The 20,304-nt window shown below is 44.2% G+C and overlaps 1 protein-coding gene across 2 annotated transcripts in view; it reads right to left on the reverse strand.

The window, feature by feature from the left end:
• The window catches only part of cntln (centlein, centrosomal protein), a 337,725-nt gene extending 317,508 nt beyond the window's left edge, over positions 1 to 20,217 (reverse strand). For both annotated transcript variants that reach the window (XM_080188296.1, XM_080188295.1), the window contains exons 1-3: positions 20,119 to 20,217; positions 10,844 to 10,937; positions 5,207 to 5,295 (exon numbers count right to left, since the gene is read on the reverse strand). In XM_080188296.1, coding sequence (XP_080044422.1) covers positions 5,207 to 5,295; positions 10,844 to 10,924 — 170 coding nt within the window. In that variant the 5' untranslated portion in view covers positions 10,925 to 10,937; positions 20,119 to 20,217. The remainder of the gene's footprint in view (positions 1 to 5,206; positions 5,296 to 10,843; positions 10,938 to 20,118) is intronic.
• Between the last annotated feature and the right edge of the window lie 87 nt (positions 20,218 to 20,304).

Genomic DNA, 20,304 nt, shown 5'->3' on the forward strand with positions numbered 1-20,304 from the left:
CTTGACACATCATAACACTCAGGACTATGGGCCAAGTGCTGGCAGATGGGATTAGATGGGAATTCAGGTGCTTCTAATGTGTTGGTGTGGACTCAATGGGCCTCTTCTGCACTGTAAGATTCTCTATACCCCTGAACGGGTGAAGGGGATTATCACTCTTCACTAATTAAAATGGAGAGAAGAATTAAAATGAGAACCTACTTGGCATATCTATGGCTTTAACGTCATCAGCAGCCTTCCTGCCCTCCCAGATCCATTACCCAAACGATCTCATAACTTCAAAGAATCTGCATTTACATTCAGCTTGCCCCCTAGTGGTAGAGTTGACAGTTCTCCAAAATTCAGTCTCAGCGATACAGCGGTTTCTCTGCTGCTGTGCATTCTGGGTAAAGGGCTCTCCATTCCAGAAAAGCTCATCTTTCAGAAAACCAACTGCCACCTCACAATGACCAGCATGACCTGGTCGTGAGAATTCAGCGACAGCTACAAGGGACAGCACTAGTGATCCTGACTCTGTGAAAGTTCCAGACACAGGAGCTTTGCAACACGCTGTTTTCCATGTCTTTAAGTTATCAAAGGTCCCAGTGCACCGTAAACTGTCCTTGGTTTACAATGTGAGCATGTCCAAGGTTTCAGAATTTCCTATTATATGATTTACCAGCCAAGTTATTTGGGTCTCCCAACAAACATGCTCTTTTTGGGAGCGCCCATTTATACAAGCATCACTACAGTGTCATTAGATCTTATTTCAGCCAAACAGACTGACAATGTTAAAAATGCAAGTCTCATCAAGAGTAAACCAGGTCCTGCTTCAGAGTGAGGTGATGCTTATTAAAGCTTGCGCTTAACAGCTGGGCTTTTCCCAGTTGTGCGCACTTCTGGAGGGGGAAAAGATCCAGAGTAGTAGAGTGGAAAACAGTGTTACCAAGCTGATGGAGCTGAACTCTATTAAACTGTTATGTTTTAAAAGGGGATGGCAAATTAATAATAAAACATGGAGAAACTCCTCATATCATCCAGTTGCAATGAGAAAAGAAAGTTAAACAGAAACCCATTGAAAGTGGGTAGCAATTTTAACACCTTAACACAATATCTCACAGAAAAATGACTAAGTAGGATGCTGGTGAGAGGTTGGTTTCTGTTCTAGAGAAAAGACAGTGCTGATGAAGATTTAAGGAAAGGAGAGTCGCTGAGGTATGTTATGCTGGTGGTACTAATAGCCGGGAAAACTCAGGCTAAGTGGAATAATTGTCAAAGGACACTACAAGTTTTGACCCAGAATGAGGAGAAATAGACCATAAGACGTAGGAGCAGAATTAGGCCACTCGGCTCATTAAGTCTGCTCCGCCATTCAATGACGGCTGATATTCAGCTCATCCCCATAAGCCCTGATCTCCTTATTATTCAAGAACCTATTTCTATCTTAAAGACACTCAATGACCTGGCCTCCACAGCCTTCTGTGACTAGAAGATCCTGCTGGAGAGCTGGAAGTGACCGTCGGACCGTTGCTACAACGTTAAATACCTGCAGGCATTGCACAAGTGTTTCATATTTTGGTTGCATTGGTTAGTTAATAAGAAGATACCTTTTGTTTAGTTTGATTCATTAGTTGTCAATTAGCATTGATCTATGTTGATTTTAGTCTGTTGTAGTAAAAGTTTTAAAATACAAAAATCTTGTCCTTTGGTTCATTCCATCAGTCACTGAGAAATTTATCTCTTTTTGAATGTTATTGGTCTCTACAGAGATTGAAACATGTGGCACTAGACAACAGTTGCAATGAACTTTGTTTAAGTCTGCCTTTAACAGTTGGCTGAATCAGCAAATTTTGACTGCTATATTCGTGATCACAGGTCAAAATTACACATGGATAGATAGCACACAAACATGTTTTAGCTGCAATGCTTTCTTCAGGCAAATACTCTGCCAACATCCAGTACCATGACTCAGCTTTAAAGAATAGCTGTGCAAGACTGGCCAGTACCAAAGAAATTACATCCCCATCTTTCACCATCTGAAGGAGCCATCAGGAAAAAAGTAGAGGAATAAAATTGTATTTACTTTTCAACACAAAATTTTGTTTACAAAACTGGTAGGACAAATTAATAACTTGTATTGACATAACGCCCTTAACATAATAAAATGCCACAAGGCATTTCACAGGAGAGTTAAAAAAACAAATGGCAGCAGTGGGCCATGTACTAAAACAGTTGACCAAAAATTTAGTTAAAAAAAATAAAGAACATCTTAAAAGGAGGCAAATGAGGTGGAGAGGCAGAGTGTTCAGGGAGGCAACTCCAAGCCGAGGGTTCAGAAAGCTGAAGGTATAGTGCCAACAGTGCCGCGATTACAAGTCAGGAATGCTCAAGAAGCAAGAAATGCAAGAGTGCAGGTACCGAGGGTTATGGGGTTGGAGGAGTTGGAAAGAGAGGGGTGAGGTCACAGAGAGATTCAAAAACAAGGATGAGAATTGTAAAACTGACTTGTTGTTTAACCAAAAGCCAGTGTAGATCAGCAAGCACAGGAATGATAGATAAATGGAATATGGCATACGCTAGGACATAGGCAAGGGTTTAAACAATCTCAGATTTGCTGAAAGAGACAAATTTCTGTCAAAGTTTTCCATTTTGCACTCATCAGGACAATTAGCAAAAATGCCAAGTGTAAAGGGAACAACAATTTATACTGTAGAGACGAGAGTACTGATTGGAGGTAAATGGACTCTGATTGGTAGAAGTATTGCCATGGAGAATGCACCAGTTAATGCTGAAGACAGTTAATTGCCAAACAATTCTTTACAATTCACACTCCTCACTTACACATTGTAAATGGTGGTCAAGCTTTCGGGAGTCAAAAGGCAAGTTACTCATCGTAGAATTCCTAGCCTTTAACCTAGCCACAGTATTTATATGGCTCTTCCAGTTCAGTTTCTGATCAATGGTATCCCCCCAGGATGTTGACTGCGGGAGATTCAGTGATGGTAATGCCATTGAACGTTAAGAGGCGATGGTCAGATCCTCTCTTGTTAGTGATGGTCATTGCTTGACATTTGTGTGACATGAATATTACTTGTCATTTGTCAGCCCAAGCCTGGATGTTGTCCACGCTTTGCTGCATACAAATATGCATGGTTTCAGTATCTGAGGAATCGCGAATGGTGCTGAATATCACACAATCATTCGTGAATATCTCCATTTCTAACCACATGATGCAATGAAGGTAATAGATGAAGATGGTAATGCCTTCTGTACTACCAAATGACTGATCTCAGATTTGCTAAGATAGAACACAAAAGGATGGCCAGGAGAGCATTGGAGTAAAGTTTAGAGGTAACAAAGACACGGGTGAAGATTTCATCAGCAGATGAGATGAGGTAGGGGCCGAGCTGAGTGACATTAAATGGATGGGAGTCGACAGCCTTAATGGTGACATAAATAATGTGGTTGAAAGTCATTTTGGCATCAAATATGACACCAAGATTACAAACAGACTGGCAGCATCTGTGGAAAGAGAAACAGTTAACACTTTGAGTCGAATATGACTACTTCAGAACTCCAGCATAATCTGACAATTTAGAGAGAGTGGGAATAAAGCAGGAGGTGGTGGTGAGGTATAGGCAGGAGTCATTATTATATATGTAGAAACTGACCAGTTTTCAGAGATGATGCCAAGGGGAGAAGACCAACAATAGATCCATATGGGAATGGGAAGAGAAGACATGGCTGGTGATTCATTGGGTCAATTAGATAGCTAAGAATGGGACCAGACAAGTAGATAGTCACCCAGCTGGACACTTGTGTAGAGGCACTGGAGGAAGATGCAGACAAATCAAGAAGCATGAGGAGGGATGAATGCCCCAATCACATAGGGCATCTTTTGCAATGGCGAGAAGAACAATTTCAATATTTTAGCAGAACAGGAAGCGTGATTAGAAGACAGTTGTTTGGTACTATAAAACTTTGCTACTGCTGAGAAAAGGTACATTCTACTATACTGCACTCATCAAAACTCTGAATGATTCTAATCACTGAAATAAGAGACAATTACTGTTGGAGCTTTTCATCTTGCACTCTACATGACAGCAAGATCAATCAACAGTAAAGGGACAACAATTTAGACTACATGAGAAGAGTGACTGATTGGTTGGCAAATGCTGCAACTGATAGAGGTGTCGCCATGGAGAAAGTAGCAGAGAACAGTTAACTGCTCAGTTTTCTTCAAATTCAAATCTGATTGATTAAGGCATTACAATGGGGCATTAATCAGGGAAGGGCTGAAACTCAAGCTCTAGTTTAGTTGGAAAAGGCACAGCATGAGGACATGTTCTTTCTGTCTACGAAGGACAGGATGCTGTATGAGTATTTCTGTGGCTTCTAACACACGCTACTGAGCTACACTGTGAATCTAATTGACCATTTTAAATTGGTTTTCAGTATACACATCCAATCTAGGTCCACTCGCCAACCAATCAGCCCTCTTCTTACGCAGTATAAATTGTTGTTCCTTTTATTGTTAGTTTATCATGCAAGCTGTTCCGATGAGTGCAAGATGAAAAGCTTCATTAATATGGTCTCCTTCCAGTGTTCAGAAAAATTCTTACACAGAGTTCCAGAAACAGTATGAATTTGGGAGGTGCCAAGACATTCAAAGAACGAAGACAGAATTGAAAGGTGAGAGATAAAGCAGTAGTTTGCAAAGATGGAGAGGCAAGGCTTTGCTTTTTTTTCAGTAAATGGGTAATGATGACAGATTTGAAGGAGAGGGGGACAGAATTCAAGGAAAAAAAGCATTAATAATGCAACAGGAGTGGGAACCAGGAAGGGAACTTGGAGAGGTGGGCAGGGATTGGAAATATGGTTAAGAAGTGGGAAGTTGGTCAAATGGACAAGATGAGCTCCGAAAGGACACAAGCAAAGACAGGAGATAAACGAGAAAAGGATACGAGTTCAGGGCTAGGACAGGAGCCAGCATTATAGAAAGTTAGACCTGGGCAAGGTGCTGGGAGAGAAGTGCCTGAATCAGCCAATCAAGCACAGTAACAAAGAAATCCAGGGCTCCTCACATCTCCAGTCAGCAGGTGAAGACGACATATTTTTATATGGCATATAATTAATTATACTTAAAGATAAGGACAAAAATCAAGGTATTTTGAATCACGCTGCAGACCATGATAAAATTTCAACAACAAAACTGAACTTCACTCACCTCTCTAGAACCAAGCTGATGGCCTGTGTGAGATCAGGGTTTGCTATCTGTAGACGTTTCCACAGTGACCACACAAATTCTTTGTCAGCCTGCACAGAAATTGTATGAATCAGTATCGTCACAAGCACTTACAAAAATATTCATTAAAAAAATGCAACACAGTTCCAAGAGTGGCTCAATTAAGTTCTGTCACGTGATGAGTTCCTGATTTCAATCTATCCAGTGACTGACATTATTTAAAATCAAAGGGCTGGGAAAAGGTAAACATAAAACGTACCATCCAATACCAATGAGATGTCGGCATAGCTGTAAAGGTAACATATGGACAGTATTGTATTTGAGCTGCTCTCTCATTCATAGAAAAACTAGATGGTTCTGAGGAGGCCCCATGTCACTGTATCTTGTCTGCTGGTAAAAGGGAATCAAACCTCAGCCACTTGGCAGCAGAATTGCAGTTAAAATCAAATATAAAACAGAATATGCTGGAAACACAGCAGGTCAGTCAGCATCTGTGGAGAAAAGAAAGGGAAAAGATTGACTTGCCTTCAGGGGAGTGGAGATTCCTGGGGTGAGAGAGATGTAGGAAAAGAAATTGAGTCAAATGGGCCTATATTCTCTGAAGTTTTGATCACGGTGAAACAGATAAGCTTCTGTGAGGGTTTAACAAAGTAACTATTGAGGGGCTGTTTCCCCAGCCACCAAGTCCAGTACTGGTCATAGCCTCAAGATAAAACGATCAGCCATTTAGGATGGAGATGAAGACAAATTTCTTCACTTGGTCGATTTTTGAATCTTTAGAGTGTCCTACCCTAAAGGTGTCTGGATGTTGCGTATATTCAAAGTTTTTTTTTATTTATTCATGTCAAAAGTAGGCTTACGTTAACACTGCAATGAAGTTACTGTGAAAATTCCCAAGTCGCCACACTCTGGTGCCTGTTCAGGTACACTCAGGGAGAATTTAGCATGGCCAATCCATGTTAGCTGCACATCTTTCAGACTGGAGGAGGAAACTGGAGCACCCAGAAGAAAACCACGCAGACATTGGAGAACATGCAAATTTCACACAGACAGTGACCCAAGCCGGGGCTGAGAGGTAGCAGCGCCAACCACTGTGTCACTGTGCCACCTCAGGTTATTTCAGGTTCACGTCAATAGATTGTTAGGCCCCCACCAGAATCAAGTAATATAGAGGAAAATAGAATGGAGTTAGAAGTTCAGCCATGACAGTAAGAAATGACAAAAGTCAGATTGAATAACATGCACTATTTTACAAAACAAATATTTATGGCATGATTTCTTCATGGCAAAATATAATTTAACTTTAAAAAGAAAGCATGTATTTGGAAGACATTAATGAAATCCATTTAAAACATTAGGATAGAGATTAGAGGGGTAGTGTCCTCCACATTATGCCACCATTGAAAACTGACGTCAGTTTTTTTTTAAATCCTGTGGATAGTTTGAAATTTTTTTTGCCAACAGTCTAACCTGTTACATTTAACAAATGTTTGACTGCTGCATCAAGATCCTAAGGACAAAGTTATTGAACTACAGAGGCTGTTTCCTGGATTGCTCTGTATTCCAGAGTAAAATAAAGGAATGTTTAGAATGTGCATATCTGCATTGAATAAGCATAATGACTAAATGAAGAATGTTGCACAGGGAACAACTGAACATAACATTTATAAGACATCAATGGGAATGACCTTACAAATTTGAAGAAATTACACCTGAATGAGCATACAGGTCATCTCCCCATGCGTAACAAATTAAAACCATTCTTCATGTGGTATGCTGCTTAAAATGCCGATAACCACTGGATCAAAGTACATATGCTTCAGTATAAGTACGAAGACCAATATAGTATGAGACGCGGAAAAGTGAAGTAACAGGATACAAAGACTTTCTTTCAGTGAGTGAAATGAAGAAAAATGAAACCAACTGTGCAATTCATGAAATCTGCATCACCTCTCCAAAAATAATAGTAAGCAATATTTCAAAAAAAAACATTGCAGGTGGAGAGTGGCGGCCCCATGTTATGCATGGCAAAATGCAACTGTCCACTGTTAAAAGTGTATCAAACCTCAGCAACACATCCCAGTTTAAAACAAATATAAAACAGATGATGTACAAAAACGCAGCAGGTCAGTTAACATCTGTGAAGGAAACTGCCAAGTTACTGGCATTGAGTGTAAAACCCTTGTTATGAAGATCTTTTTCAATTAATTTTACAGGACATGAGCATCACTGGCTGGGCCAGCACTTATTGCCTGACCCTAACTGCTCTCCATTTGAGAGTCAACCATATTGCTGTGGATCTGCTGTCACCAGACAAGCTTAGCAGATTTCCTTCCCTGAAAGGACATTAGTGAACACAATGTCACTTCAAATATGTGTAGTATGAAGTCTTAAAAAAGGTTATATACTCAGTGACCAAAATAATTTATTCTAATTAAAAGAGTTCATTTCATAAATGCACATTTATAAACAAACAGTTGGCAGCAATACAGTCTGGGGTTCAGCTGTAACCACTCAATCTTCATTCTTATCATATATAACTTTTACAGTTTAGATTTTTGCCCAACACCTTTCAGCTACATTCATAGCAATAAAGACAGTTTCCAATAGCAGAGATTGTATTCCACGATTTGGAAGTGATATCTTTGTGTACAGTGAATGCAAAAAAATGACACAAGACTAATAATTTCACTTCAATTACAATATGACACAATAAAAGCATCATGCTCTCATTCCCTGGCCGATATTTATCCCTCAATCAACAACACAAACAAATAATCTAGTTATTACCACATTGCCGTTTGTGGGAGACGCTGTACACAAATCTGCTGCAATTTTTCAGACGTTACAAACAGGGGCTGCACTTCAAAAAGTGTCATTGGCTGTAACGCACTTTGGGACATACTGAAGTGGTAAAGAGTGCTGTAAAAATGGTAAATACAATAACATCAGATGCTATATTCAGGCTATAATAAAATATATTTACAAGTAAAAGAAAGACAAAGAAAGTTACTGACAGCATTTTCCTTAGGACGAATTTATCATATGGACCAATATCAGCTAATTTTTTGGATTAAACAGTCTTTTATAATCCATTTAGGGTGACGTCTTTACATGCATGAAGTAATATCCCTTCACACCAGATGGAATCTAAATACCTGAGTGAGAACCTGAAAAAATCTAAACTTATTATTAAACTAAAGATGCTTGGTAATGGGTACAACTTGCTGGGCAAACAGCCTTCAAATAAAGTGCTCTTCATTCAAACAAATTCAAAGACAATATGGCATCTTGTGTACATAACCATGGTGACAAATTTCTCTATTAGATCAGTCAAGCTTTGCTCCTGCATTATGTTTGCCAAGGTATAATCAGCTTAATACCCAAGGCAAAGCTTCAAAATTTTGGCCACTCAACTAAAAGCTAAATACTGCAGATGCTGGAAATCTGAAATAAAAGCAATGAACGTGTTTAGCAGCATCTGTGAAGAAAGAATTTCTAATTGACCACGCAACCCTTCTCCAGAACCACATTTCACAACTTCCAAGTCTTCAGGTGTCCAACTTTCGACATCCACATTTCAGCTCCATAAAAAAGACATTCCAAGTCAGTCTTAAAAATTATTTTCTTATAATCTCTAGTTGTTCCCATGCTGAGTTAACATTTTACATTTAAAGAATGCATTCTTTGTCATTGCTAATCTAGCAATTAGCATTTGCACACTTTCTCCGTGTCTGCATGGGTTTCTTCCGGGTGCTCAAGTTTTCTCCCATAGTCCAAAGAGGTGCAGCTTAGGTAGACTGGCCACGCTAAATTGCCCCTTAGTGTTCCCAGATGTTTAGGTGAAGGGGATATGTGGCGAAAATACATGGGTTACAGGATCTGTGGGTCCGGGTAAGATGCATTCTCAAAGAGTTGGTGCAAATTCAATGGTCTCCTTCTGCACTGTAGGGACTCTATGATTCTTTAAGCTAGTTCTAGCAATGACAAGTGCTGTGCATTTATCGTATTTCTCATGTTTCCTCACTAGCAGCCTTGCAGCGGAACAGGGACACTTTAAGAGACCTATCGCATGATGTTGACCATTTGCATGGACAAACAGGCAGTGTAATATACCATCCTGTAGAGACAACATCTTCTGAATAAAACCCTTGGCTTGTTGAAACCTCCAAGGCCTAGAGACGTAATTTTAAAACCACCGCATTAAAACTGCCCTCAAATGGGCTAGCAGAAAGCTTTACACAGATTAAGGTAACTGAAGAAAAAGCTTCACTGTCTAAATGCAGGAACATTGGCTCAAGCTAATTTCTCCTCACATACAGGAATACTACATACTCAAAAGCCCAAGTTTCTCCGGCATTGCTAATGATTAGATGTCAACTACGCACAACATTTGATTTGCTTAAACCACCCAAGACAAAAGAAATTGTTGAGAAAAAGCAGCAGTATCATGTTATACCACAGGAGAACATGAAACTTTTTTTTTCCCACCAGGGTCAAGAAATTCTGGCAAACTACACCACAAATTGAAAAGTGAGTACCTGCACTATCTTTGCACAGACAGGAACGATTTCCTACACTATATAAACCTGAGAAGATGTCATGTGGAGCAGACATGCCAATCAACTTTTGATGACAGGGACCAATCTTCCAGAGACAGAACTGACAGAGTCCAAATCAAGCTGTGCCGAGAGATGACCTGGACCTTCCTGCAAGCCTGACACTAACTGAACCAACTGGGAACGACAGTACCTCAGTTGAGAAGCAGATACCAAGTCAACCTCTGAACCTTTAGCGTAGTGTTAACATCTTCTGAATAAAGCTCATTTATTTGAGACTTCAAGGCCTGCAAGCTTAATTTTAAAACAACCACAACCATTTTTGGGCAAGATTCTTCCCAAGTTCTTACATTGCGATATCTGAGGCAACTGTTGACCATTTATCTTAAGCTCCATTTTCTCACTATTATTATGTCATCCTATAAGTTACATTTTTTTAAACTTTAATTTTAATTCTATAAGCTTTCAGCATTTCTATCCTGTCTGCAAGCCTTTTGCTGTGCTTGCTGCAAGGGCCTGGTTGCTTGCTTAACTCACTGCCTTCACCAATTGACCTCCAACTTTGACATCTTTCTGGATTTCACCTAAGGCTTCCTCTGCCATGGAATGTTGAAGAGCAATAGTTTGGATGCACTGTGATACAAAACATACAATACAGCAATAATCCCAATTCAACATAAGGCAATAACTGCTCAGGACCTGACAAAACCTCTTCATTAAATATTCAGGATTAGCAGGATAAAACGATAAGCAAGACAATTATCAGAAACCAAACTAACAGCTTGCTTGGAATGCTTATTTAGTAAAGCAGTGCCACAGGCAACTGAATTGACACATTAGTTTAAATAAAACAGAAAATTATTTATTTTATTTTGATTCTAATATTATTTGTTTACACAATTGTAACACAGAATTACAAAACATACAACCAGGACAACCAAGCCCAAAGGTTCATGCTGGTGTTTGTGCTCCATTTGAGCTTAAAGACTAAAGATGAGAAAATCTCCACCTCTACTGGACTACAGCTGATCAAATGTCCACATCATACAAACAAACTCACCTGACACTGAGCAAGTTCTTCTGACAGCTTGCGCACTTGTTCCTCCAGCAGTAGCTGAGGGTCACACTGTGATGAAGCCATGTTGATGAAACACCTTTTTAGAAAGAACAGAAAGAAAAGTATGAATATCAGGTGGTGATGATGACGATGATTATTGCAACGAATCTGGTTACAGACTGTTCACGGCACAAGTGCTCAGTACAAATTACCATCTTAAGAAATACATATGGACCTGGAAGGGGAAGTACAGCAAAAGATTCAAGAAAATAATATATGGACAAAAGGGCTAAATTATGACACCTGGTTGCATTCAACTGAGAACGGAAATGAAAAAGTGCTCCGGGATGTTTACAGTTGATCAAGAAACCTGACTTAAGAGTAGCGACTCAGTTATCAGTGCTGGGGAAAGTGTGTGACAAGTGTTATGCACCATAGACCTAACCGAAGAGCAAAAAAAGAGAAATGTTAAAATTTGAGCTGTTGAACATAAGAGTATAAGAACTAGGAGCAGGAGTAGGTCATCTGGCCCCTCAAACCTTTCTGCAATTCAATAAGATCATGGCTTAATTCCTTTACATTCACAAAAGCGTATCTTTGTCTTAAAAACATTCAATGAGGTAACCTCAACTGCTTCACTAAGCAGGGAATTCCACAGTTTCACAACTCTTTAGATGAAGAAGTTCCTCCTCAACTCAGTCCTAAATCTGCTCTCCTTTATTTTGAGGCTCTGCCTCCTAGTTCTAGTCTCACCCACCAGTAGAAACAATCTTATTTATTTCCTTCATAATTTTACTTGTTTCTATAAGATTCTCATTCTTCTAAATTCCAATCAGTATAGCTGCAGTCTACTCAGTCTCTCCTCAAGCCAACCCTCTCAACTCCAGAATCAACCTAGTGAATCTCCTCTGAACCCTCTCCAGTGCCAGTATATCCCCTTTCGAGTAAGGAGACCAAACTGTACACAGTACTCCAGGTGTGGCCTCACCAGCACCTTATACAGCTGCAACATAACCTCACTGTTTTTAAACTTCATCCCTCTAGCAATGAAGGGCAAAATTGCATTTGCCGCCTTAACTACCTGCTGCACCTGCAAACCAACTTTTTGCGATTCATGCACGAGGACACCCAGGTTCCTCTGCGTATCAGCATGCTGCAATTTTTTACCATTTAAATAATAGCCCATGATATTATTCCTTCCAAAATGGATGACTTCACATTTACCAACATTGTTCTCTATCTGCCAGATCCTTGTCCACTCACTTTATCTATATCCCTCTGAAGACTTTCAGTGATGAGCTCAGCAGAACTTTGTGAAGGTGTGCAAGACTGTGATCTGAAAATGAAACCAAAAGTTAAAGTCAAGTCTCAACAATAGAATGATGCTTACCCCAAGAGGACAAACAAAACTGAGGGCCTGTTGTAATGAGGAGAGAGATGATCGGCAGTCCCAGATTGTGGACACGAAGCAAAATGCCTTCATCTCAGCTAAAACAAATCAAAGCTTGGACTGGTAACCCTTCATGTACCAGAAAAGATTTGCAGTGTTCTACATTATACAAAGACATTTACTACCAAACAGATCCTGACAAACACTTTGCTCAGATCTAGCAAACTACATAATGATGCGAAGCTTCAAGTGGTACAGGAAGTAGTGATGAAAGAATGGCTGAAGCCGTTAAGGACAGCGTTGATCAAGGAGATTACCGGACATAGGGGTGAAGTAATCATCCAAAATGGCATCTTGTGCAAAGGAACTAGAGTAATTATTGCCAAAGAGATGAGAAAACATATGCTGAAGTACAACCATACAGTCATCAAGCATTTGAGTCCAGGATGAGGAAGGCAAGAGAAGTGATCTGCTGGCCAAACGTAAGTAATGAGAATAAAGACCATGTCATCCAGTGTGGTATTTGTAAAGGACATCAAGCGAAGCAAGTTAAAAAAGCACATGATTCATGACATCTCAGACAAACCATGGATGAAGACTGGTGAAGGCCTCTTCACTCTCACTGGTTATCTCGTCACAATTGAATATTCAGAGTTAAACCAGTTGACATCAATGACCAGTGAGATCACAGAACGGCTGAAAGCACACTTCAGTCATCATGGCATTCCTGACATTATGATGAATGACAATGGCCACAGGTCACAAGTGAAGAATTCAGGTGAGTGATTGGGAGATTCAGCACAATGTATCATCTCCTCGAATGGAAAGGCTGAGGCAGTGGTGAAAGCTGCCATTTAGATCAAAAAGTCAATCAGATCCAGCACAAATATGTAGAAGGTAATCTTAAGAGTGGAGAAACACACACTGAAGGCATGAAAAGTAACCTAGTCCAGTGACTAATGTCACACAGCACACAAACTACTCTTCCAATAGCTAAAAAAAAACCACTGAAGTCAGAACAGGAATGAGTGGCAAGTGCAAAGTGAAACAACAGAGCGACAAACTCCACTTTGATAAAGCTGCCAAGAAAGAACGGAGAGTGGGTCAGGCTGCAAACACTCAACATGCTCCAAGTCAGCCTGTGTGAAAATCTGGGATATATGCAGAGACATTGTCACCTTGATCATGAAACTGAGCAACCAGATCTATCATCACAACCACAAAAATCTACCTGCTGCCAGAGAACCTGCTCCTTCAGAGCAGGCAGCTGATGAGGCAGCTTCAATTTTGCCAAGTGAGCAAGGAATTGAACCACCATCAGTCCCAGCCATCAACTAACTAGTCCCCAACAAATGCAACTCGTCAGCAACAACAACAATCACAGCAACATTTCCCAGGGAGGCAACATCACTCAGAAATGAGCAGGCACCAGACAAACAACTTATAACCATACCATGAGAAGACCTGAATACTGGGTGCGTGCAGTGTGTCAGGACAGACAAAATTGGAACAAACTAGAAAGAATAGATTTTGTTCATGAATGAACATTTTCTTTATGGACTGTGTATGTCAAGTAACTTGCAAATGACAGGGCATGCACTCTTTTTTACAAAGTGGGACATTTGGGTAAAAAGCTTTCTCTGTGCTATAGCTTGCCATAAGTGCATGCCCCCCGCAAGTTTACCTAATAAAGGCTTTGGGCATAGCCATTTTACAGATCATGTGGAATATTACATGTCCAGTGTTAAGGATGGAGCAGGCTCAAGGGAATGAATGAATGAACAGCAACAAAGCTATACTAGAGACCAATAATGAAGCCCGTGGTATGTTATGACATCTGTAATATAACCAAGGTTGCTGACAATGCATGTTAGGCAGGAAAATAAGCAGGAAGGACAAATTGCAGCTGCAGAGGGATACAGACAGTATGGATGAATCATAGAATCCCTACAGTGCAGAAGGAGGCCATTTAATCTATCAAGCCTGCAACAACTCTTCAACAGAGCATCTTATTCAGGTCCTATCGACAGAACCCCATGTATGTACTCCAGTAATCCCCCAAATCTACACATCTTGGGACACAAGGGGACAATTCACCAAGGCCAATCCACCCTAACCTGCACATCTTAGGAGTGTGGGAAGAAACAGGAGCATCCAGAGGGAATCCATACAGACATGGGGAGAACTTGTAAACACCACACAAACAGTCACCGAAGGTTAGAACTGAACCTGGGTGCCTGGCGCTGTGAGGTAGCAGCACTAACCACTGTGCTGCCCATGAGTGAGCAAGAACTTGGCAGATGAAATACAATGTGATGAGTGTAAAAGGTTATCTACTTTGGGGGGAAATTTTAAAAGTTACATACTTCTTGAATGGTGAGGTACTAGAAAATTTTTGCATTCAGATTAACTTGTACATGAATAACAGAAGGTTCAGCAAAAATTAGGAAGGCAAATGATGTGTAGGTTTTGTTACAAAAGGACTGGATCAGAAAAATGAAGATGCCTTCCTTCAATTAGACTGGGTATTGGTGAGATCACACCTGGAACAGTTTGTGCTAATGTCTTTCCTTGGATAAGGAAACCAATTTGTCCTGCACAGAAGACAAAAGGTCACGGGACCAGCTCCTGGAATGAGAGGATTGGCCTTTGAGGAGTGATATTTAGTAAGTTTGGCTTGTAGTTCCTCGAGTTTAGAGAAGAAAGAAAAGTGGTCCCACCGAAACATGTAAAATTCTTAAAGGGCTTGACTGGGTAGATGCTGAGAATATGTTGGCCCCAGGGAATAGCACAGGTAGATAAAGTTGAGGTAGAAATTCAACTCTGATCTTAATGAATGGCGAAGCAAACTTGGGGGTCAGGGGTGGCCTGTTCTTGGTATAATTTTAACATTATAACTTACATTTTTCTATTTTACCAACACTTACAAGTCCTTGAAAATGTCTGGATGGTAGGAAGAACACAACCTTCAATTAATCAACAGTTACATATCAACAATAGAAATATGTAAAATCAAGCACATACATTAGTCATGTTTTGCAAAGAGCAAAACAGATATAGATTAAGAGCAGGGCACAGTTAGGATCATAATTTTAGTTTTGGCTTTTCCTTGAGTATTTGAAGTTGACAGGAAATCCCAAGTAATATCACATTGTTATATGATACAGAAATAAACCAAAAACTGTGACACCTACTTAAAAAGAGTTGATATCCAGTTTGCAGTTTATTAACATGTAAACAATTCAATTGAAACAAAAACATAATCTGCCCTTTCCAAAACTGGATTGTTGTTAATTTTAACCAAAACAATAACTTCTACTGTCAAGTTTCAAGCAGCATAATAGACATATTTAGTAAAAACAAGTAGTGCCCATCATAGCTATTCAACCCACCCTAAACCTTAACACAGTTATATTGGGAGAGTTGGGGGTTATTTTGGGGCTTATATTGAAGGCTTTAATCTGGTGGGGTTCATTACTTATAGAACATAGAAGCGCAGCACAGGCCCTTCGGCCCTCGATGTTGCACTGACCTGTGAAACCAACCTAAAGCCCATCTAACCTACACTTTTCCAATATCATCCATATGTTTATCCAATGACCATTTAAATGCCCTTAATGTTGGCGAGTCCACCACTGCTGCAGGCAGGGCATTCCACACCCTTACTACTCACTGAGTAAAGAACCTACCTCTGACAACTGTCCTATATCTATCACCCCTCAATTTAAAGCTATGTCCCCTCGTGCCAGTTATTGGGGACGGGGGTGTGTTGGGGGTTATTAGGGTCGGGGGGAGTTTTTGGGGGTTGGTGTGTGTTGGGGGTTATTAGGGTCGGGGGGAGATTTTGGGGGTTGGTGTGTGTTGGGGGTTATTGGGGACGGGGGGTTATTGGGGACGGGGGGTTATTGGGGGTTGGTGTGTGTTGGGGGTTATTGGGGCTTGGTGTGTGTTGGGGGTTATTGGGGACAGGGGGTTATTGGGGTCGGGGGGGGTTTTGGGGGTTGGTGTGTGTTGGGGGTTATTGGGGTCGGGGGGTTATTGGGGATTGGTGTGTGTTGGGGGTTATTGGGGATTGGTGTGTGTTGGGGGTTGGTGTGTGTTGGGGGTTATTGGGGACGGGGGGGTTATTGGGGTCGGGGGGGTTTTGGGGGTTGGTGTGTGTTGGGGGTTATTAGAGTCGGGGGGGGTTTTGGGGGTTGGTGTGTGTTGGGGGTTATTAGGGTCAGGGGGGGTTTTTGGGGGTTGGTGTGTGTTGGGGGTTATTGGGGACGGGGGGTTATTGGGGCTTGGTGTGTGTTGGGGGTTATTGGGGACGGGGGGGGTTTTGGGGGTTGGTGTGTGTTGGGGGTTTTAGGGTCGGGGGGGGTTTGGGGGTTGGTGTGTTGGGGGTTATTGGGGTCGGGGGGGTTTTTGGGGGTTGGTGTGTGTTGGGGTTATTAGGGTCGGGTGGGGGTTTTTGGGGGTTGGTGTGTGTTGGGGGTTATTAGGGTCGGGGGGGGTTTTGGGGGTTGGTGTGTGTTGGGGGTTATTAGGGGTCGGGGGGGGTTTTGGGGGTTGGGTGTGTGTTGGGGGTTATTAGGGTCGGGTGTGGGGTTTTTGGGGGTTGGTGTGTGTTGGGGGTTATTGGGGTCGGGGGGGGTTTTGGGGGTTGGTGTGTGTTGGGGGTTATTAGGGTCGGGGGGGTTTGGGGGTTGGTGTGTGTTGGGGGTTATTAGGGTCGGGGGTTTTTGGGGGTTGGTGTGTGTTGGGGGTTATTGGGGCTTGGTGTGTGTGTTGGGGTTATTGGGGACGGGGGGGTTATTGGGGCTTGGTGTGTGTTGGGGGTTATGGGGACGGGGGGTTATTGGGGTCGGGGGGGGTTTTGGGGGTTGGTGTGTTGGGGGTTATTAGAGTCGGGGGGGGTTTTGGGGTTGGTGTGTTGGGGGTTATTAGGGTCGGGGGGTTATTGGGGCTTGGTGTGTGTTGGGGGTTATTGGGGACGGGGGGTTATTGGGGTCTGGGGGGGTTTTGGGGGTTGGTGTGTGTTGGGGGTTATTAGGGTCGGGGGGTTTTGGGGGTTGGTGTGTGTTGGGGGTTATTAGGGTCGGGGGGGTTTTGGGGGTTGGTGTGTGTTGGGAGTTATTAGGGTCGGGGGGGGGGTTTTGGGGGTTGGTGTGTGTTGGGGTTATTGGGGTCGGGGGGGTTTTGGGGGTTGGTGTGTGTTGGGGGTTATTAGGGTCGGGGGGGTTTTTGGGGGTTGTGTGTGTTGGGGGTTATTGGGTCGGGGGGTTATTGGGGCTTGGTGTGTGTTGGGGGTTATTGGGGACGGGGGGGTTATTGGGGCTTGGTGTGTGTTGGGGGTTATTGGGGTCGGGGGGGTTTTTGGGGGTTGGTGTGTGTGGGGGTTATTAGGGTCGGGTGGGGGGGTTTTGGGAGTTGGTGTGTGTTGGGGGTTATTAGGGTCGGGGGGGTTTTGGGGGTTGGTGTGTGTTGGGGGTTATTAGGGTCGGGGGGGTTTTGGGGGTTGGTGTGTGTTGGGGGTTATTAGGGTCGGGTGCGGGGTTTTGGGGGTTGGTGTGTGTTGGGGGTTATTGGGGCTTGGTGTGTGTTGGGGGTTATTGGGGACGGGGGGTTATTGGGGTCGGGTGGGTTTTGGGGGTTGGTGTGTGTTGGGGGTTATTAGGGTCAGGGGTTTTGGGGGTTGTGTGTTGGGGGTTATTAGGGTCGGGGGGTTTTGGGGGTTGGTGTGTGTTGGGGGTTATTGGGTCAGGGGGGTTTTGGGGGTTGGTGTGTGTTGGGGGTTATTAGGGTCGGGGGGGTTTTGGGGGTTGGTGTGTGTTGGGGGTTTTGGGGACGGGTGGTTATTGGGGGACAGTGGTGGGGGGGTTTTTGGGGATTGGTGTGTGTTGGGGGTTATTAGGGTCGGGGGGGTTTTGGGGGTTGGTGTGTGTTGGGGGTTATTAGGGTCGGGGGGGTTTTGGGGGTTGGTTTGTGTTGGGGGTTATTGGGGACGGGGGGTTTTTGGGGGTTGGTGTGTGTTGGGGGTTATTAGGGTCGGGTGGGGGGTTTTGGGAGTTGGTGTGTGTTGGGGTTATTAGGGTCGGGGGGTTTTGGGGGTTGGTGTGTGTTGGGGGTTATTAGGGTCGGGGGGTTTTGGGGGTTGGTGTGTGTTGGGGGTTATTAGGATCGGGTGCGGGGGTTTTTGGGGGTTGGTGTGTGTTGGGGGTTATTAGGGTCGGGGGGGGTTTTGGGGGGTTGGTGTGTGTTGGGGGTTATTGGGGACGGGGGGGTTTTTGGGGGTTGGTGTGTGTTGGGGGTTATTAGGGTCGGGGGTTTTGGGGGTCGGTGTGTGTGGGGGTTATTAGGGTCGGGGGGTTTTGGGGGTTGGTGTGTGTTGGGGGTTATTGGGGACAGGGGTGGGGGGTTTTTGGGGGTTGGTGTGTGTTGGGGGTTATTGGGGACAGGGGTGGGGGTTTTTGGGGGTTGGTGTGTGTTGGGGGTTATTGGGGACAGGGGTGGGGGGGTTTTTGGGGTTGGTGTGTGTTGGGGGTTATTGGGGACAGGGGTGTGGGGGTTTTGGGGTTGGTGTGTTGGGGGTTATTAGGGACGGGGGGTGTTTTGGGGGTTGGTGTGTGTTGGGGGTTATTAGGGACGGGGGGTTTTTGGGGGTTGGTGTGTGTTGGGGGTTATTGGGGGACGGGGTGGGGGTTTATTGGGGGTGGGTGTGTGTTGGGGTTTATTGGGGGTGGTGTGTGTTGGGGGTTATTGGGGGGTTGGTGTGTGTTGGGGGTTATTGGGGACGGGGGTGGGTTTATTGGGGTTGGTGTGTGTTGGGGGTTATTGGGGACGGGGGTGGGGGTTATTGGGGTTGGTGTGTGTTGGGGGTTATTAGGGTCGGGGGGGTTTTTGGGGGTTGGTGTGTGTTGGGGGTTATTGGGGACAGGGGTGGGGGGTTTTGGGGGTTGGTGTGTGTTGGGGGTTATTGGGGACGGGGTTTTGGGGGTTGGGGTTTTTGGGTGGGGGGTTTTGGGTGGTGTGTGTTGGGGGTTATTGGGGACAGGGGGGGGGGTTTGTGGGGGTTGGTGTGTGTTGGGGTTATTGAGACGGGTGGGGGTTTATTGGGGGTTGGTGTGTGTTGGGGGTTATTGGGCGGGGTGGGGGGTTTTGGGGGTTGGTGTGTGTTGGGGGTTATTGGGGACGGGGGGGTTTTGGGGGTTGGTGTGTGTTGGGGGTTATTGGAGTCGGGGGGGTTGGGGTTGGTGTGTGTTGGGGGTTATTGGGGGTCGGGGGGTTTGGGGTTGGTGTGTGTTGGGGTTATTAGGCTGGTTGGGTTGTGTGTGTTGGGGGTTATTGGGGACGGGGGGTTGGGGTTGGTGTGAGTTGGGGGTTATTGGGGACAGGGTAGGGGTTTTGGGGTGGGTGGTGTTGGGGTTATTGGGGACGGGGGGGTATGGGTGGTGTGTGTTGGGGTTATTGGGGTCGGGGTGGGGTTATTGGGGGGTTGTGTGTGTGTTGGGGGTTATTAGGGAGGGGTTGGGTTGGGGTTATTGGGGAGGGGGGTTGGTGTGTGTTGGGGGTTATTGGGGACAGGGGGGTTTTGGGGTTGGTGTGTGTTGGGGGTTATTGGGGACGGGGGGGGTTATTGGGGGTTGGTGTGTGTTGGGGGTTATTGGGGACGGGGGGTTTTGGGGGTTGGTGTGTGTTGGGGGTTATTGGGGTCGGGGGGGGTTTTGGGGGGTTGGTGTGTGTTGGGGGTTATTGGGGACAGGGGAGGGGGTTTTGGGGGTTGGTGTGTGTTGGGGGTTATTGGGGACAGGGGTTTTGGGGGTTGGTGTGTGTGGGGGTTATTGGGACGGGGGGGTTTTGGGGGTTGGTGTGTGTTATGGGGGAGTTGTTAGGCTGCAGTTACCTTGTTGCCCAGCCGTTACCCTGGTGACGGTATCGGCGGAGAGACAAACTGGAGGCGGAACAAACCCCGGCCTCGGGCTCAATACCTCCCCGACCCGGCGGTAACCCGCTCACTCACTGCCGCCTCCCGGATCCCGGGCCCGGCTCCTGCCACCGGCTGCTCCGGCACTTATCTCTCGGTTCAAAC

The sequence above is a fragment of the Carcharhinus amblyrhynchos genome, chromosome 5, assembly GCF_965287045.1.
Source record: "Carcharhinus amblyrhynchos chromosome 5, sCarAmb.v2.hapA, whole genome shotgun sequence".
Lineage (NCBI taxonomy): Eukaryota > Metazoa > Chordata > Chondrichthyes > Carcharhiniformes > Carcharhinidae > Carcharhinus > Carcharhinus amblyrhynchos.